The sequence below is a fragment of the Tachysurus vachellii genome, chromosome 20, assembly GCF_030014155.1.
Source record: "Tachysurus vachellii isolate PV-2020 chromosome 20, HZAU_Pvac_v1, whole genome shotgun sequence".
NCBI lineage: Eukaryota > Metazoa > Chordata > Actinopteri > Siluriformes > Bagridae > Tachysurus > Tachysurus vachellii.
In genome coordinates, this window is record NC_083479.1 from 5,878,013 (window position 1) to 5,895,160 (window position 17,148).

At 42.2% G+C, this 17,148-nt stretch overlaps 1 protein-coding gene across 5 annotated transcripts in view; it reads right to left on the reverse strand.

The window, feature by feature from the left end:
• Positions 1–17,148, reverse strand: part of ttc28 (tetratricopeptide repeat domain 28) — a 185,274-nt gene that overhangs the window by 103,022 nt on the left and 65,104 nt on the right. Inside the window, exon 1 of one of the 5 annotated variants that reach the window (XM_060895215.1) lies at positions 13,453–14,339. The exons of the other annotated variants lie outside the window; for them this stretch is intronic. Coding sequence (XP_060751198.1) covers positions 13,453–13,479 — 27 coding nt within the window. The 5' untranslated portion in view covers positions 13,480–14,339. Of the gene's footprint in view, positions 1–13,452; positions 14,340–17,148 lie in introns of those variants that run through there. 5 annotated transcript variants of the gene reach the window in all.

Genomic DNA, 17,148 nt, shown 5'->3' on the forward strand with positions numbered 1-17,148 from the left:
GCCCCGTTCTAACCTCAGCTCGCTGTCTCCGCCGAGATAGCTGGGGAAATTAGGATGCTGTGACTGAGCCATGGAAATATCCCAACATTTGCAGCACGTGAGCATGAGGACATTTGAAACCTGCGTTTTGAAACGGCCATAAAAATTTTTACGTTTTTTTTTTTCTTTCCCTGCACTGTAGGTACTGCATATATTCGTTTTACTACACTGTCACGAATGTGCTGTAAATATTGCAAGTAAGTAGTGTACTGTGTGCTGGGTAAACACTGTTCAGTGAATGATTCTACACATCCTGAAATGCTGCTTTGTTCAAAACAAAGCTGAAGAGATGGTCAAAATTCAATTTCTTCGCACTGGAGAGAAAAAAAAAAAAAAAAAAAATGACACGGCATAATTACATTACACAAAAGTGATTTTTAAAAGAAGAGGATAAAAATGGGGCTCAGACTTGATTAACTGGAACAGCATTCTAATCGGGTTTCTGCGAGAAGCCAATCCCGTCTCCTGCTCTAACCCCCTGGAGGGACGCAGGATCATATTAATGAGAGAGGGCCTGAGCTTTCAAATGAGATCATTCTGACACTAATTCGCCAAACAGAAAACCGACTTAAGACATCCACCGATACACTGCAGTGGATAGGAGCATATCAGTAAGCAATGAGCTACCTCAAGAAGGCAATTAGTGGAAGTGAAAGGCACACTTTTGCAAAGCTTGACTGGGTATCTGTTCGGGAAACAATGTTGTCTGTAACAGAGGGCGGAGATGAGGAGGCAAATTGGGAACTGTCTGAAGGATAAGGCTGACGGCAGACAGCGCACAAAAACAAGTGTCATATCCACCAGCCGTGATTGCTTATCGAGTCTGAAGGAGTCAGACGCTGTCTGAAATTGAGAGAGAGAGAGAATGCAGGAACGCGCTCACTGTTTTCAGACTGTTTGAAGGTAGAAAGACAGATCAGAGAAACGGTGAACATTTGTGATTGGCTAACCAGAAAAGTCTAAAATCACGACAGAACCATCCAATAGCGATGCATTTATGAAGTCTAACAGAAACATGAGCTCAACAGTTTAGACCTGCGTACGGTGTAAGATGGACACACGGACATGCTGACATGCTGAAGTGGAGACGCAAACCAGAAAAAAGTGGACAAAACCTGGCCATAATTTAAAACAATTCAGTGTTTTGAGTCATTTAGCTTAATCAGTACCACCTGGTCTTAACAAACAGAACGGTAAGACAAACAGCAAAGAAAACGAGACTCTCTGCTATACAGCTGCCCCAGAGGCCCAGAAGCATACGGAGTGGCCAAACCAAGGATAATGGCTACAGAGTGGAAGACCAACTGCAGTACAAACCTCGCTCAGGTTTTGCTGGCCTTCATGCTGGCCAATATGTCAAAAAATGTTTATTCAAACTGGCCGAGGGGGTTGAGGGAGATGAGGGGGATGGTGGGGGGGAGAATTAGTTCAGAGTTTTCAAGGCCATGAAAATGAAAGCCATGGAAAGTGCAAGACTGAGGAAATTCTAAGCTCCTATTTTCCACCTGGTCCTGTGACGTTAATCAGATGGTGGAGGAGATCGTGTTGGGGATGGATGACTGAGATGAGCTTCAGTGAGTGGACGATATGGAGAAGAGATTCTGCGTGCATGCAGTAAGGACATTTCCAGAATAAGTAGAACATTGCAGACTGGGACTGTAACCGAATGTATCGCCAACACGTTTTGGGTTTTGGGGTTTTTTTTTTTTTTTTTTACACAAGTATACTACCCTCTTTGGCTCTCTCGTTCACTTTCCAGTCCAGTCTTTTTTTTTCATGAGCCCTCTGAGAGCAGGATTTATTTTTGTTGCCAGGACAGAAAAAGAAAGAATGAGCCAAAAAGTGAATATGTGTAAAACCAACAGGTCTGCATATATACTGCGTCGTCTGTATACATGTGTGTTTGTTTTACTTAAAAACCATCCGCAATTCTATTAGTCTCCATACGCTGGTCAAGGAATAGAAGCTCTTCCCTTAATAAGTTGACAACAGGGTCAAGAGCAACAACAGAGAATTTTAACTCGCGTCAACTTTCACGACCTGCAAAATTCCAAAGGCTCTTTAGGACGATTTTTACTCTTAAACCTTGGAGTCCGAGATCAGTCTATATTCTTAATAGAATTCTTTATTAGATCGGTTTGAATTTACCATACAAAAGCAACCATTAAAAGAAGTGTAATTATAAATGTACATACATTTACTGAAGAGCATTAACGATGTAAGAAGATCATTAAAAGCACAGATGAAAAGAAATGGAGCACTATTTAGTATGCTTGTATGTGATTTGGGATGAAACACCATTTTGGATGCGATGTGGAGTTCAGTTGTTTATTGCACGTGTGGGAAATGTTCCCTGCCATCCGAAGGTTTGAACTTTTTCTTTTCCAATGCCACTTAAAATCCAAACCCAGACAAAAGCAATTTGTTGCGCAGGCAAACAATATTATATTCACCAATAATAAAAGAGCTCCTCTGCTTACTAACACAATAGTGCTGGCTTTGGATCCTTACATTCAAAAAAGCCTTTGCACTTGTTTCTCTAAACTAAACTAAAATTATACCAGGTGTCCTTGCTGATGAGATTTGTCTGGACGACTAGCTTCTAGATGAAATTGTAATGAAATCCTCCGGCTTCAGTGAGAAATAAGTAATGTACGATGTCGTGCTTCCTGGAAGGGTAAAAGCATAACAAAATGAAAGCGTCAACAGCTGTAAACAGCAGCTCTTGTAATGATATTGCACTGAAAATCTCACAAAAAAAAAAAAAAGAAAGAAACAAAACAGGATTTTCATGGAAACGTCAACATTGTGTTGTGAGAAAGACTGCGGTGAATAAAAACGAGCCCGTTCTGCACGGATAAAGCGTTCGGAAACCAGGCAGAATCTCTGGCTTTGCTAAATGTAGAATCGGACTAAATCCCTCTAACTCCTTTTTCACTGAACGGTCAGAGGTAAATGGTAGCAAGCTGCTCCACAGCTCGCTGCGAAACCTCTCCAAATCATGAATATATTTTTTTGTGCCAAGTCAACACACGAAACATGCAGAGATTGAGTATTTCACACCTTCGTGGCACAGGAGAATTGGAAAGCCTCCATTCAGAGCTTATTCTCGAGTGCTCGTGAACACTCGCGAGAAAAACACGGCCACAAAATAGCACGAGGCAGCATCTTGGAGAGAAGAGACATTTGGTGGTTAGAATGGGTGTGAAGCAGTTCTGGGAATTGAAACAAATTGCATTAAAGTCCAGTGTGAGGTAAGGAAGAAGGGAGCCCCTATGGCCTTTTTATTATTTCATTGTTTCACACCTGAAAAAGGAGGAAACTGGATATAGCTCCAAGGAACAAGGCCACTTTGAAGAAAAGCGAGAGCGTGAGAGAACGAGTGAGTGAGTGAGAGAGAGAGAGAGAGAGAGAGCGATATAAAGTGAGTATTGGTGGAGGAGGACTGCGCTGACGCGAGCGGCCGTGATGCTTGCTCTGCTTCGCTGCTTGCAGTATTTTAAAGGAGTTCAAAGGCGCCACTTACGTGCACACATGAAAGACTGGCTGTGTGGGTGGTGCCACCTCTACCCCATCGCTTCCATTCCCACACGTCTGAAAAGCTATATTTATTATTCTGAGTTAAGCATACACGTCACACTGGGATACTGGGAAAAAAAAAAAAAACCTTGGATGTAAAGTTGATGAGGATGATGATTACAAGCCTTGGGGAAAAGTTTTCCTGTACACCGCTCCAGAAATGTGAAGACTCAGTTGATGACTCAAGCGTATTAAGAAAGCCAGACTGATCCAAGACAACTTGTTCAGAGTTTTCAAAAATAACACGATTTACCAAGACACCTGATTTCCAACTCTGGCCATGAAAGAAACATCTCTTGTTTTGTCTGATTCCTTTCTTTTTTCGATGAATAATGAAGGAACAATAAACAAATGAATGTCTCTTTAACTAAGAAGACATATTTTGCTTGCTACGTTTGGATATCTGGGTGCTGTAGATTTCCAACTAAAACCTGAGAACTGCTGCTCATTCTGAACATCCTTTAACACGTTACACAGATGAAATGATTTATACTCCTGCTCTATAGTTCCAGCAGAAGACCACGAGTTCCCTTTTGATTCTCGTTCCTTTCAAGGTTTCTTCCTCGTGTTGTCTCATTGAGCTTTATTTTCTCATCCAGCCGCTGACTATTCATCAGGGAACTAAAATCTATATCTGGTTTTACTGCTTTGTGACGATGTCTACAGTTATAACCGTGATACAGATACTAACATACAGAACTATTGGCTATTACTCTATTACACTGCTATTCATAACAACTGAAAGTGTTAAGTAGAAATAAATAGAAATAGTTATGCATTAAGCGGGGCACGGTGGCTTAGTGGTTAGCACGTTCGCCTCACACCTCCAGGGTTGGGGGTTCGATTCCCGCCTCCACCTTGTGTGTGTGGAGTTTGCATGTTCTCCCCGTGCCTCGGGGGTTTCCTCCGGGTACTCCGGTTTCCTCCCCCGGTCCAAAGACATGCATGGTAGGTTGATTGGCATCTCTGGAAAATTGTCCGTAGTGTGTGATTGCGTGAGTGAATGAGAGTGTGTGTGTGCCCTGCGATGGGTTGGCACTCCGTCCAGGGTGTATCCTGCCTTGATGCCCAATGACGCCTGAGATAGGCACAGGCTCCCCGTGACCCGAGGTAGTTCGGATAAGCGGTAGAAAATGAGTGAGTGAGTGAGTAATTATGCATTAAATGACAAGATTGGTGCTTGTTAAGATGTTGGGGAACAAAAAAAAAAACACTGCAATTCAAGATACTATTAGATCATGTACAATATGTCCAACAATATAAAAGGAGAACGTGGTTTAATGTAGTTTTACGTGGCTACCTGAAAGGTACTTGATTTGTAAAGTTGGTTGTTGGTTTGTTAGAGTAATTCAGCTAACAGAGGCCAGTGTCGCCATCACCTCTGTTTAAAATACAATGGCGTGTGCTGAATGTCTGAATATCACAACATTTTGTACATGTCACCGTCTGTAAATGTCATTTTCTGCTCATCTACAAAGCCGCCTGCATATTTCATGACCTGAAAGCCCAGGCTGTCTGCATATTTCATGATCGCACATGCCCACAATCCTCTACACGCACAAAAGGGATGTTCGGGTCAAAGAGTCAGCAAGCACGAGCGCTATCAGATGTCCGTATAGACTAAACAGCCACGCAGAACTGTGCCACCGTGTCTCTGTGTCTGTTTATAGAGCCGACCCGCTGGCCTACAGAGCAGGAAAGCGGCAACTGTTGCAGTCTGACAGATAACTAGCTCCGCACAAAAGCCAGACCGACACACTACAGCCTGTCCACAAAGACGCGCCTGATCAATCGCTGTGTGAAATATGACTGTTGTGTTTGCTACGCAATCTCACAGGTCAAGAAAATCAGCAGCGCAATGTACAGTACACCTGTCAGAGCGTGGGGATTACAGCTATATGTATGTTTAGAATCTACGTATTCTTCTGCATTTTTTTTCTAGATGCAGATTCGTTTTCCTGTATCATATTTCCCTAACTCTATCAAAAACATGCCTTTTATGGGGTGACATGGAACAGAATCTATTCATAGCATCCTTATGAGACATTTGATTTTTTTTTTAGAATATCAGATCCAGAAAGACCGACAGATCGATCCCAGGGTCCCAGATTCAATCCTGAGCTCTGGTTACTGTCTGAGTGAAGCTTAGATACTGGATGGATACTGTTCTGGGTTCTCTTGCTCCACCCACCTCCTAAAAACACACCATTTCCAACACCAAACTACCTCTTGGTGTGAATGTGTGTGTGCTGTTGTAGATGTGCGTGTGTAGTGCCCTGAGATAGACTAGCATCCAATCCGGGGGGAAAAAAACAGCATTCCCAAATTATTGCTATCCTGACCAGGACAAAGCTATTATGAACGATGAAGATCGACGAATGAATAAATGACCCAGTGGAGATAGACCATGTGACAGTATTACACTGTGATGCACTCGCCATCGCATTACCAGCATAATACCTCAATCTAGCACACCATCATTTTAGCTAACAGATAGCTGGCTGCAGTGAGCTCCAGAATTATTGGCACATAAAGCTATGAAATGAAGAACACAAATCCAGTGATTGATAGTTTGATCTAAGACACATGGTAATGCTTAGACCTTACGATAGCTTTGGGATTTGCCAACAGACTCCATCTATCATGATGGCTATCGGGTTGGACGGTTTAAGTATCTAAAAAGTTTAGAAACATGATTTCTGCAGCTTTAAGATCGACAAAAAAAAATAAATAAATCGTCTTGTATCTCGACATACGTGTTTCTATTTGTCCTATATGAACTGCATAAGAAAACTACCCCACCCCCCACCCCACGCTCATCCAGGAGATATTATCTTTAAGTGGTGATACTTACGGGGATGGGGATGATGGTATATTGCACGCTGTCTCACGTGCCTTGTAATGATACATTGCAATGGTTTTTTTTTCCCCCACAAACAGTGCATTTGATGTGTCAAATACTGGTTTCTGCCGACCCTGAGATCTAATGTTTAGTGCAGTGTTCCCTGGAGAGGATAAGAACAGTAATGTCTAACAAGCTTGTTGACACTTGAAGAAGATCTTGGAGTATCTCTTCATGACAAATGGGAACGTGGTGGTGGGACTAGTCACAATAAATCTACTAATTCAATTGGACAGCACTATTGTTCCTACCTAAACCTAACCCCAAAACTGAAATCTGTTTTCATAAAAATATTTATCGTTCTTTAGTGTGAAGAGCAAAATCACAGATATTTAATAGAGCTAGACACATGCACCACAGCTTTCAAGAAAGGACGAAAGGGAGGAAGGAAGGAAGGAAGGAAGGAAGCGAGCAAGAAAGAAAGAAAGAAAGAAAGAAAGAAAGAAAGAAAGAAAAGAAAAGAAAGAAAAGAAAGAAAGAAAGAAAAGAAAGAAAGCAAGAAAGAAAGAAAGCAAGAAAGAAAAGAAAGAAAGAAAGAAAGAAAAGAAAGAAAGAAAGCAAGAAAGAAAGAAAGAAAGAAAGCAAGAAAGAAAGCAAGAAAAGAAAGAAAGCAAGAAAGAAAAGAAAGTAAGAAAGAAAGAAAGAAAAGAAGAGAAAGCAAGAAAGAAAGCAAGAAAGAAAAGAAAGAAAGAAAAGAAAGCAAGAAAGAAAGAAAGAAAGCAAGAAAGAAAGCAAGAAAGAAAAGAAAGAAAGAAAGAAAGAAAAAGGAAAACGGTTACCATGTTTGACTCTCAAATCTGGGGTAGATGCTTGGCCTCTCACCTCTGCCCTGTGTGTGTGTGTGTGTGTGTGTGTGTGTTCTCTGCATGCATCAGGGATATCCTCTGGGTTCTCTGGTTTCCTCCCGCAGGTCAAAAGCCCTGAGTTGTAGGCTGACAGACAGCTAGTGTGTGAGTGTTTTTGCCCTTTGAAGGGGCTCATCCCGGCTGTCCCCTGCCTTGTACCCCGAGTCCCCTGGGATAAGCTCCCTGTGACCTTGTGTAGTATAAGAGGTTGAATGGATGGAAGGATGGGTAGGAGCCTCATGGACGCAGGCTTGTGCTGTCGCTCTCTGCATGTATTAAGAGTTGACTGAACTTTTGCGTGCGCACACAACAAAAATCGCCTCAATCTTTCCAAATTGGTTTTGGACCAAGTCTAAAATAACGAGTGGAATTCTCATTCTCCTAGCGTACATGAGCAAACGCTCAGCTCGGCCATCTAACGAAAGGTGAAGAACACAGCTGCTAAAACATTTTGGGTTGCACAAGCCTCTGGCAGACAGTGATGAAGCTCATTATTTATACAGAATAATTCTGATGAAAGCCAGGCAGCTAAAAGACACATGCTGACACAGACTCAGCATCAAGCATTATCTAGAAGGGGAAAAAAAAAAAATAAGGCAATCAGGCCATTAAGCTGCAGAACAGTAGGTGAGAATCTTCATCAAACGATTCTGGGTCAGCCCCTGTTTTCAGACATAAGCTTTTCTTCTTCTTTTCCTTTCTGCTTTTGCTTTACTTCCTTTGGTGTGGAGAACAAGGGGCTCCTGCTAGAGTAGATCCAAGGGGCCGGTGTATTTGAGGTGTTTTTCCACCTCAGCGCACAAGGAAATATGCTGCGTATTGGGCTTGCGTGTTTACTTAACCGACTGCTTTTTCTAATACCTCTGGGGCTCAGGTACATCCGTGCTGGTCTGAGACAGACAGAGACAAACAAAACACACACACACACACACACACCCCAATCATAACAATCAGCACTGCACCGTTACATGGTGAAACAGCCAACCCTGAATTTCCAACCCCTTCTGGTATTACCACCGCAGCGCTCAAAACCACACACACTCACGACACACACACACACACACCCCCACACCATATCTACCGCATCCAACTAATTAACTCATCTGCCTGCCTGGGGTAAAAAGCAAAATTGTGTAAATAGGTTTCAATCAAAAGCATTATTGGTCATATTAGATGCTTGGGTGCTTGGCTGAGATGAGCTCTTGCGGCGGAAAAAACCTCCAACACATCAAGAAGCTAATTTTCTGCGCTGCACTAAAAATGTTAAAGGGAAATACCGACTCCAAATGATATTTCCATATTTGCTCGAACTGCGTGCCAAGACACTTAGAATGCTGCCTGCTTTTTGAAATGAAAACGCAAACAGGATTACGTTAGGCGACATGCGCGGCTGAGATGAAAATATACTATTGGGGAGAATGTGAAGTGCGCAGTAGGAAATACGGATGTACAGTAACACAATGCAGTCTGTATCTGTATCTGTTCAGAGAGCCAAATATTCAGATCTGGTGTGGCCTTCGAATTTGGAACAAAAATCCAGTCCATAAAAACGTCCGAATTCTGGCTGATGGTGAAGTTCGTCAAACTCATCGCTCTAGTTCATACTACAGATGTTTCTGATTCCTGTTTGTATGACGATAAATGATTGAATCATCCAGAAGCGTTATCCTTTATAAAAAAGAAAGAATAACGAGCTTGTCCACTATTTCTGGTTTAAGGAGATTACGGGAAACAATATTGATATTTGGGAACCGTAGCAATCATGAAACACCTTAACATTACTCTTTACTTACTACGATGCAAGACCTGCAAGCACATTTTGTTGACTTACTGTTGTCCCTGACTAGGCGACTACAACTTTACTGTTCTGCTCGCTCAAACCCAATGAACATAAAACCCTTCATCGTGAATGACTTTTGTATGTTTTGATCCTGGTGCTGATGCACATCTGTCAGGCGTTCTTTAAAATAAATAAATAAATAAATAAAAACAACCTCCACAACCACACTTTCTGTATTTGGATTTGCATCCGTTCCGTTTTGCTCAGTCGGAATAGTGTACGTGTCCCCGTATTCATCCCCACAGTAAGCGAATCAGTGCAGTCCTTCAGCCACAAGCTATCATGAGAAAACAATGTCCAGATATATCGAATTATGCTTGTGGCTTTGCAGCTGGCGGAGAAGTTGAACAATCTGCGTTATTTAAATTCCCTGCGCAGGCACCTTGTCTTTGTGTTGCAGAAGGACGATCAGAAGGGAGCACTGCCAGGCTTCCTAATAACTTCCATCCACTACTTCCTCTACTGCATTAGCTGTTCAGATACAAGTGAGAGAGAGAGAGAGAGAGAGAGAGAGAAAGAGAGAGAGAGAGACTCACGGCTGGCTGCCTGCCTTGCAAGCTTGATTCAGCTCAATTCCACACAAAGCGGTAGGCTGTAAATATGCTGGCCTGTCAGAGAACACAGCAGGTGCACCTACTCCTCACCGTTAATCATCCAGCTGGCTCGCAACATGCTCCCTCTTCCGTTTCGCTGGGCGTGACAGAACACCTTTACACCATACACTAGAGCACCAGCATCCGTTTCTTTATGTGTTACGGGTGCACGCCGTCTTCCTTTCGCTATTCGTGACTGTTCACCTCTTTGCATCATAAACTACAACTGCAGGAGGTTAGAGATTGAAGCTCGGGTGATGGAACACACTTTGTACGCGGACGTTTGTCGTCGCGGAATCATCGAGTTGTTTCCCGCAAAGCTGTTTGTTGTCGAGCCGACAGTCAGAGCGGTTCCGGTGATGGATAAAATGTCAGGGCGGAGATAGCCTCCGCTCATAGATTGAATAAATAAAGCAGAAATCGAACAGAGATAAGGCCCTGAAGCTGCTTAGAGGTTAAGAGCTAGAAAATTAGGTTAGCGCAGAAGCAATATCACTGCTGATAAGGGTTAAGCCCGCTCTGCTGAAGTCGCCACTAAAACAGCTCTGCGGCAATATCAGTTATAAGACGTTGGAAGAAAAAGATTCCCGGCCACCCTATGGACAAGGTAAAGAAGTGATTATCCCTCTATCCTGACCACCGTAATCAGAGCTCGGTTCACATATTAATCAGGCTTCCAGGCTTCCATATTAATCCACCTTCCAAAGCCAGTGAGTTGAGTTGCATTTCTACTTCCCCAGGACCTGAGCTAAAAACTTCCAGGAACTAATATTCTGGTTAGAGTCATCTTTAAATCAACACGCACCAGACTGTAAAGTAAAAATATGATATATTCCGTGCCATGTCCTTACTCGCTTTTCTGGAGCGCATGCCTGATTCAGCATCTCTGACATCATAAATAATTACATCTCTGTCTCCAGTGTGTAATAGCTAACCTCTGGGGTACAGGCTTTCTATAAGTCACAAGTCGCTTGTGTATAATGGATAGGGTAGGCTGATCTGCTGAGGTGCTACGGCTCTGAGAAGAGAGTCTGGTAATAATCCTCGTAATCCGCGGTGAACAAACTCGGCTACTCCCACAACACTATCAGAGAAATATGAAGTGCACATATTAGTGTAATCCAATCAGAAGCAGAAGAGTCACCCGGGGTTTCAGGCAAACACTCTGATCGTCTCTGAGAGAACAGAGAGGATGCATAAAGATGCAAATCTTCACCGCTTGTGTCAAATAACATGCTTCAATAACAACATGCGCTTATTTTCAGCTTAGGACCAATCTGATCAATCTTTATCATCTCTATCCCTCATCAAAGTGATAATTAAAGGTAAGTGGATCTTAAAATCTCAGATTAGCACTCTTCCTTCTGATGTGTGCTGGTCTAAGCTCTAAATGATTTAGAAGTGACAGAGATAACTTGGAGGAGTGAAAACAATTAAAGACGAAGGGATGGACTGAAAACCGCACAAAAAAAAGGCAGCCGGATCATAGTGGGGTTGTGGCTTTTATTGAGTGTTGAGCCTGAGGAGGTGGGATAATGGATGGCAACACACTCTGAGACAGAGGCCTTTCAGCACATGGAAATCTCACACTGATCTACATCTCGCTGAGAGCGAGAGTTGTGTTTGAAGATGCAGCTCTTTGAGCTTGTGGTTTTTCAAAGCGTTCATAAGGACACATTTAGGTCATACGGTTGAGACAGCCTGAACAAAAAAAATTAATAAATACAAAAAAAAAAAAAAAAACCCGAGACATCCATTTCACTATGTGTTGAAAATAAGTAGCTTTATAATACTTTTCAAGGAATGCTTATATACTCGGATCAAAAAAGACCTGTCCTTAAAGCCTCAAATTAAACTCCTGGAACAGTGTCAGACCCACCACGGCAGTAACTTGGGGTTGATATCAGTCTGAAAGTATGCTAGAAAAAACATTTTTGTACTTGCTATTGGGTATTATTTTCTAGAATTTGTCTTGCCTGTGTTGTTGCAGGACCAAAGCCTGGCCTAACTGGTGAAGCAAACCTACACTCTTGGACAAAATGAGAATGTAGCAGTGAGCACTGTGTCCTCTTTGAGTGACAATTTCTCCACAGAGCTCAGGGATTGTGGAAACACTAAAGGAAATATGTGAGACCAACTCTGCAAAGAATGCTTGCGGCTGGCCAGGACCGCACAGAGTCTCGCCAAACCCTGGCCCAACAGGCCCTGCTTTCTGATTCTTCCTCTGAAGAGTTCCTCTGCCCCACAAACACACACACACACACACACACAGTGCAGACACAATAATACTGCTCTCAAAACAATATTAAACACAACATGAATGTGTCCTTGGCAGGAACTGTAAGTTCGGACCTACCAAACATCTTAAAAAGAATCTTTTCACTGTCCTAGGGAAGAATCAACAATAGGTGCCTTACGGTTGCTTCAGAAGAAAAACATTCGCAGTGGAGTGAAGTCTGTGGTGCTTTGATCAACTACAGAAAGCCCTATGTGGGGGAAATGGTGGAAATCGTAATCAAGAGGTTTCTGACAAAGAATGCAATCTGACACCTGCTGAGTTTTAACAGCAGCAATCTTTTGCTGGGAATTATTATCATTCCCTCCCCTTTGTTACGTCCATTGAAGCTGAGGTGGCGTACTGAATGACAATTTCCTGAAATGCGTGTGTTCCGGGGCTCTCCGACTGTGTTTTTGGCTGTAATAGTACTCCAGAGTGGTCTGTTTACAGATTTCTTTTTGAAAGAGGTGCACTACAGCTGCATAGATGACTCACTCGCAATTTGTGCAATTTCTTTGGTTTCTTTTGCTGTTATTTGATACAAACCTTTTTACGGAAATCTTTTCAATCCAGGGGAATTCAATAAAAACGGATAACACCCACGTCAATTAAAAACACAGAACAAACGAATCAACATATATTCTAGGAGGGAGGGGGGTCAGAAACACTTTTTTTTTTCTCCAGACAGGAGAAAAATGCATCAACTCTATCCTTGCCCCCATGTGGAACAAAAAAGAACTACAAGGTTCAGCATCGAGACTTCAGGCTATAGGCAATGGTATGATCAATATTATTGTATTCAGACCAAACTGAGGGAATAGTGGCTTTTTCTACGTCTCTGACTTCACTACACGTGTTTTACATAGTTGATGTTCTCTTAGTAGCGCACGTAATGAGGAGAAATGCGAATTGAGAGCATCACTGGATTTTGTGGATGTCAGGATGAGGATCATATACATTGCGTGTGCGCATCTCTGACGGCACGGATAGAGAAAGTTAAGAGGGCAGAAAAGTGGGACGTGAACCAGACATCCAGACTGGATCCAGATTGCTGCATATGACTGGAACTGAACGACACATCACGGTGTACATAGCTACTTAAATTGTAACAATTGTGCTGATTAAAAACTAGAAATATAACGGCTATTAACGGAAGTATAACCCGTGCCAATCCGCCCACGCGCGTAAAATGCGCCAAATGCGTAAAATGCGCAGAATTTTGGCACAGCATTTGGCCCAACTTTCAGGAGACTTGAACAACCTAAATATTACTAGCCAACAGAATACACCACATATATAGTTACGATAATAATCGGCTTTAAACACTTTCTGATCACACTCGAGCACAAACAAGCATGTAATGGGAATGATCTCACCTTCTTCCGGGGCTGCCATTTCATCATATTTGTAACCAAAAATGTGCAGCATCAAAACATCACACAAGCAAAGGAGTGAGATCGGTGCTAGTTTCAATGCGCCGACAAGTCATATTAGTGGCTCTGCACTTTTCTTCAGTGTTGCAGCATTTTCTCAGTGGAATACAGCGGAATGCGCCAAAGGCAGCCCTTTAATCCAGCAAGCGCAATGAACTTTTCCTCTGTTTTCCCGGAAGCGCAGTAATCTGCAGTGCGATCTGAAGCAGGGATGCGAGCTGTTCCTCTTCAACCACCCACAAGTCTGTGTGCTGAGACGTGCAGCACCCAAAGTCGCCACCACACACCAATTTTTTTATCCTTATTTTTTCCACTAAGCTGAAACCCGAGACAGAAAAGTTTCCGTCGCTTTTTTTTTTTTTTTTTTTTTTTTTAAACAATTACTGTCTTACTGGGGTTATTTTCATGCGCGCGAACTGGCACTTCAACGCCCAAAGATTTCCTGGCACTCAGACCTCTAATATGTCAAACTGAAAGGAAAAACAGTTGCTTGGTAATAGAGCACTTCGGGTACTTTGGGGGTGGAAATGTCCCGATAAAACGGCAGTCCGTGTTCAGTTTGGATTCCAGAGATGATGCGTAATTCCATAAGATCCCAAGAAGGACGGGCGGAAAAAATCACGGGAGTAGAAGTAAGAGTGAAAAAGAGCCACAAGGACACCGACAGGCTGAGAAAGACAGAAGGAGAAAAAAAAAAAACTAAAACAGATAAATCCTTGCAATTTCGGCCCAAAGAGTTAGAAGGACATCCTGCAAACAGCTACGAAGTCGACTTGAGGACAGTAATGAGTTCCTCTCTGCTCGGTAGCGCTTTGCTCAGCTCGGCCACAGGGACCGGGAGGGAGAGGAGGAGTCCGCTGGGTCATAGCGCCGCCTTACTCTCTCTCTCTCTCTCTCTCTCTCTCTCTCTCTCTCTCACTCACACACACACACTCACTCACTCTCTCTCTCACATACACACACTCACTCACTCACACACACTCTCACACACACACACTCCATTGAACACGATTCTTATTATATACATATACACATACATACACACACACACACACATTTATATACACACACACACACAATATAGGATCAGCAAATGCTGACGTCCAACTGCAAGTCTAAAAGCTATCATTTTAAATTTTCAAAGAAAAGAAAAATAATTAACTGAGTCAAATTAAAGTCTTTGCCTAATGGTTCTCTAAGCCTTGAGGACATCCAACTGAGTCTACAGCGTCTGTTCTTTAGTGTCTTGCTTGTGTGTGCGTGTGTGTATAGTAAGAATGTGGGCATAAAAGAAAAATGAACGCAAACCTTTGCTGATCGGCTTCAAATCAAATCAACTTGTGATGATGTACGGATCATGCTGTCAAGTTTAAATAGTTTGCGTGTTTCAGTTACACGCACAAATTGAATGAATATTTTTGGAAACTGTCGTCTAATATTAATCTTGAATTAAATAACAAGAAGGAGCTAACATAAATCCAGAAATCAAGATAAATTTGTCCTTGCATTAAAAAAAATCAGTTTCCCTGCGTTATATGGTTGGTGTTCATATTGACCTTAGTATATACTTCAATTCTGACCACTGATGACTAAACACGGTGTCCACTCCACGTTCCAGTAATACACCTCTGCCACTGCAGTGTGTCAGCTACCACGGAGACACTAACACTTTACAGGGCTCTCTTTCTTTTTTTTGTAATTGAGTGGCTAGTTTCATGTAAAACTGATATTAATAAGCTAAACTTTACATAGTAACAGGTAAATAAAATTACCAGTACCTTGCACCAGTTAACCCGCTAAAAAGAATCTTGGCCAGCCAGACGGACAGGTGGACAACCTGAAAACACTAAGGTGCGAATAATGAAAAACAGAATGATTAAAATAACTGGAATTAAAGTTGAGTTCTCTATGGCTCTGTCTCCAATGGAGCCCTAATCCCTGTGGACCTCTACCGAGTCTACCAATTACTGCAGAAGCAACTCACACCAGTGCAAAGCTGATTAGTAAAGGTTCCCATTAGCGAATCTCCAGTTCAGGAGCTTCCGTATATTACATTTCTTGTGTAATCGCTTCAGTTGCTTGATAAATAAGACCAGTTGTGAAGATGTGATGATATGGTGCATGAGGGCTTAAATGGGAGACGTCTCAAGACTCATGACTTCCAAAATGTTGCTATTGTGAAACCAAAACTCACACTGTCATTACAAGGAAAAGTGTGGCTCAGTGGTTAAGGCTCTGGGATGAGAGTTCAAATCTCAGGCTTATTAAGAACCCCTTAAATCTGTGACTCCTTGGCTGAATCCTATCTCAGTGGTAAGTTGATTACGATAAAAAGCCCCGTTCACACTGCAAGTCTTAATGCTCAATTCGGATATTTTGCTCAGATCTGATTTTTTTTGTTTGGCTGTTCACATTACCTTTTAAAATGTGGCCTATATCAGATACCAGTGTGAACCAGTACCAGTGCTGTTTTGAACTGACCCGCATGCGCAAACGAACAATAACAATGACGTCACATGCAGCACGCCGTTACGCTAAAGTTGGCGAGGTTATGGAGGAAGTAAGCATTTTCGCTTTTCTTTCTAAATGTTTGTGTAATGGCAGCACAGAGACGCAGTGTTTTGAAAATTTTCGGATGTCGAGGGCAACTGTTGATTATTTAATCCATTTTGTAGGCGTAGTCACGTTTGTGTGCGTACTCACCGGTGCGTAATTGTGACGAATGTCGATGTAGATTGACGTAAAAGTCGCATCAAATCCGCCTTGGTTGTTCACACTGCGGCCACATTGGAAAAAAATCAGATTTGGGTCTGATTCAGGACCACATATGGAAGTGGTCTGAATCTGATTTTAAAAAATCAGATCTGGGCTAGATTTGAGTGTTCACACTACTCCTGAAGAAGTCTGACCTGGTCACTTGACCCCAAAAAAAATCAGATTTGGGCCACTTTTACCTGCAGTGTGAACGGGGCTTAAATGCAAAATGACTCACTCGATTGCTATGAGTCAAGCTTTTGTCGTTTTGTACTGCATCATGTAAATAAATCGCATGACATTACGCAGAAAAAAAGCTTGTGCGTCATCTTCCGTACTTATGAAATGATGTAGGCTTATAGATTTTTATAAGTTGTAAACCTAATGCTGTTCAAACAGAGCTTGCGTTAATGTAGACGTTGAAAGAGACAATGGGGTAACTTTGAATATCTTTATCTTCATTATTACAGTACCTTGTTGCTCTTGGCCTTACACACCACATTGGCACAAGCAAATAAACACAAAAGTACAGCACCCTGGGATACTCTTCATTTTCATCACACAGTTGTCTGAAGAGTAGATCGGTTTTCTTCACTGGAAAACAGTTACAAGAAAGCAGCTTTGTTCACTGTTTATCTGAAGGATTTAGTTGAATCATGAACCATGGAAGCATGAAGAAAGAAAAAAAAAACAAATGGATGGCTAATGTTCAAATCACTCATTCATGGTTTAATCTGGCGAATTGTTGACGGTGCTTTCGCAACAGTTCTGTTGTTTTACACCGGGGAGAAAAAAAAATTAGGCAAGATAGTTATCTCTTTATGTTCGTCCTGTTTAAAATAAATTAGTCTGCTTGGTCTAGTGCTTAAAGGGTGCTTGAGGAAA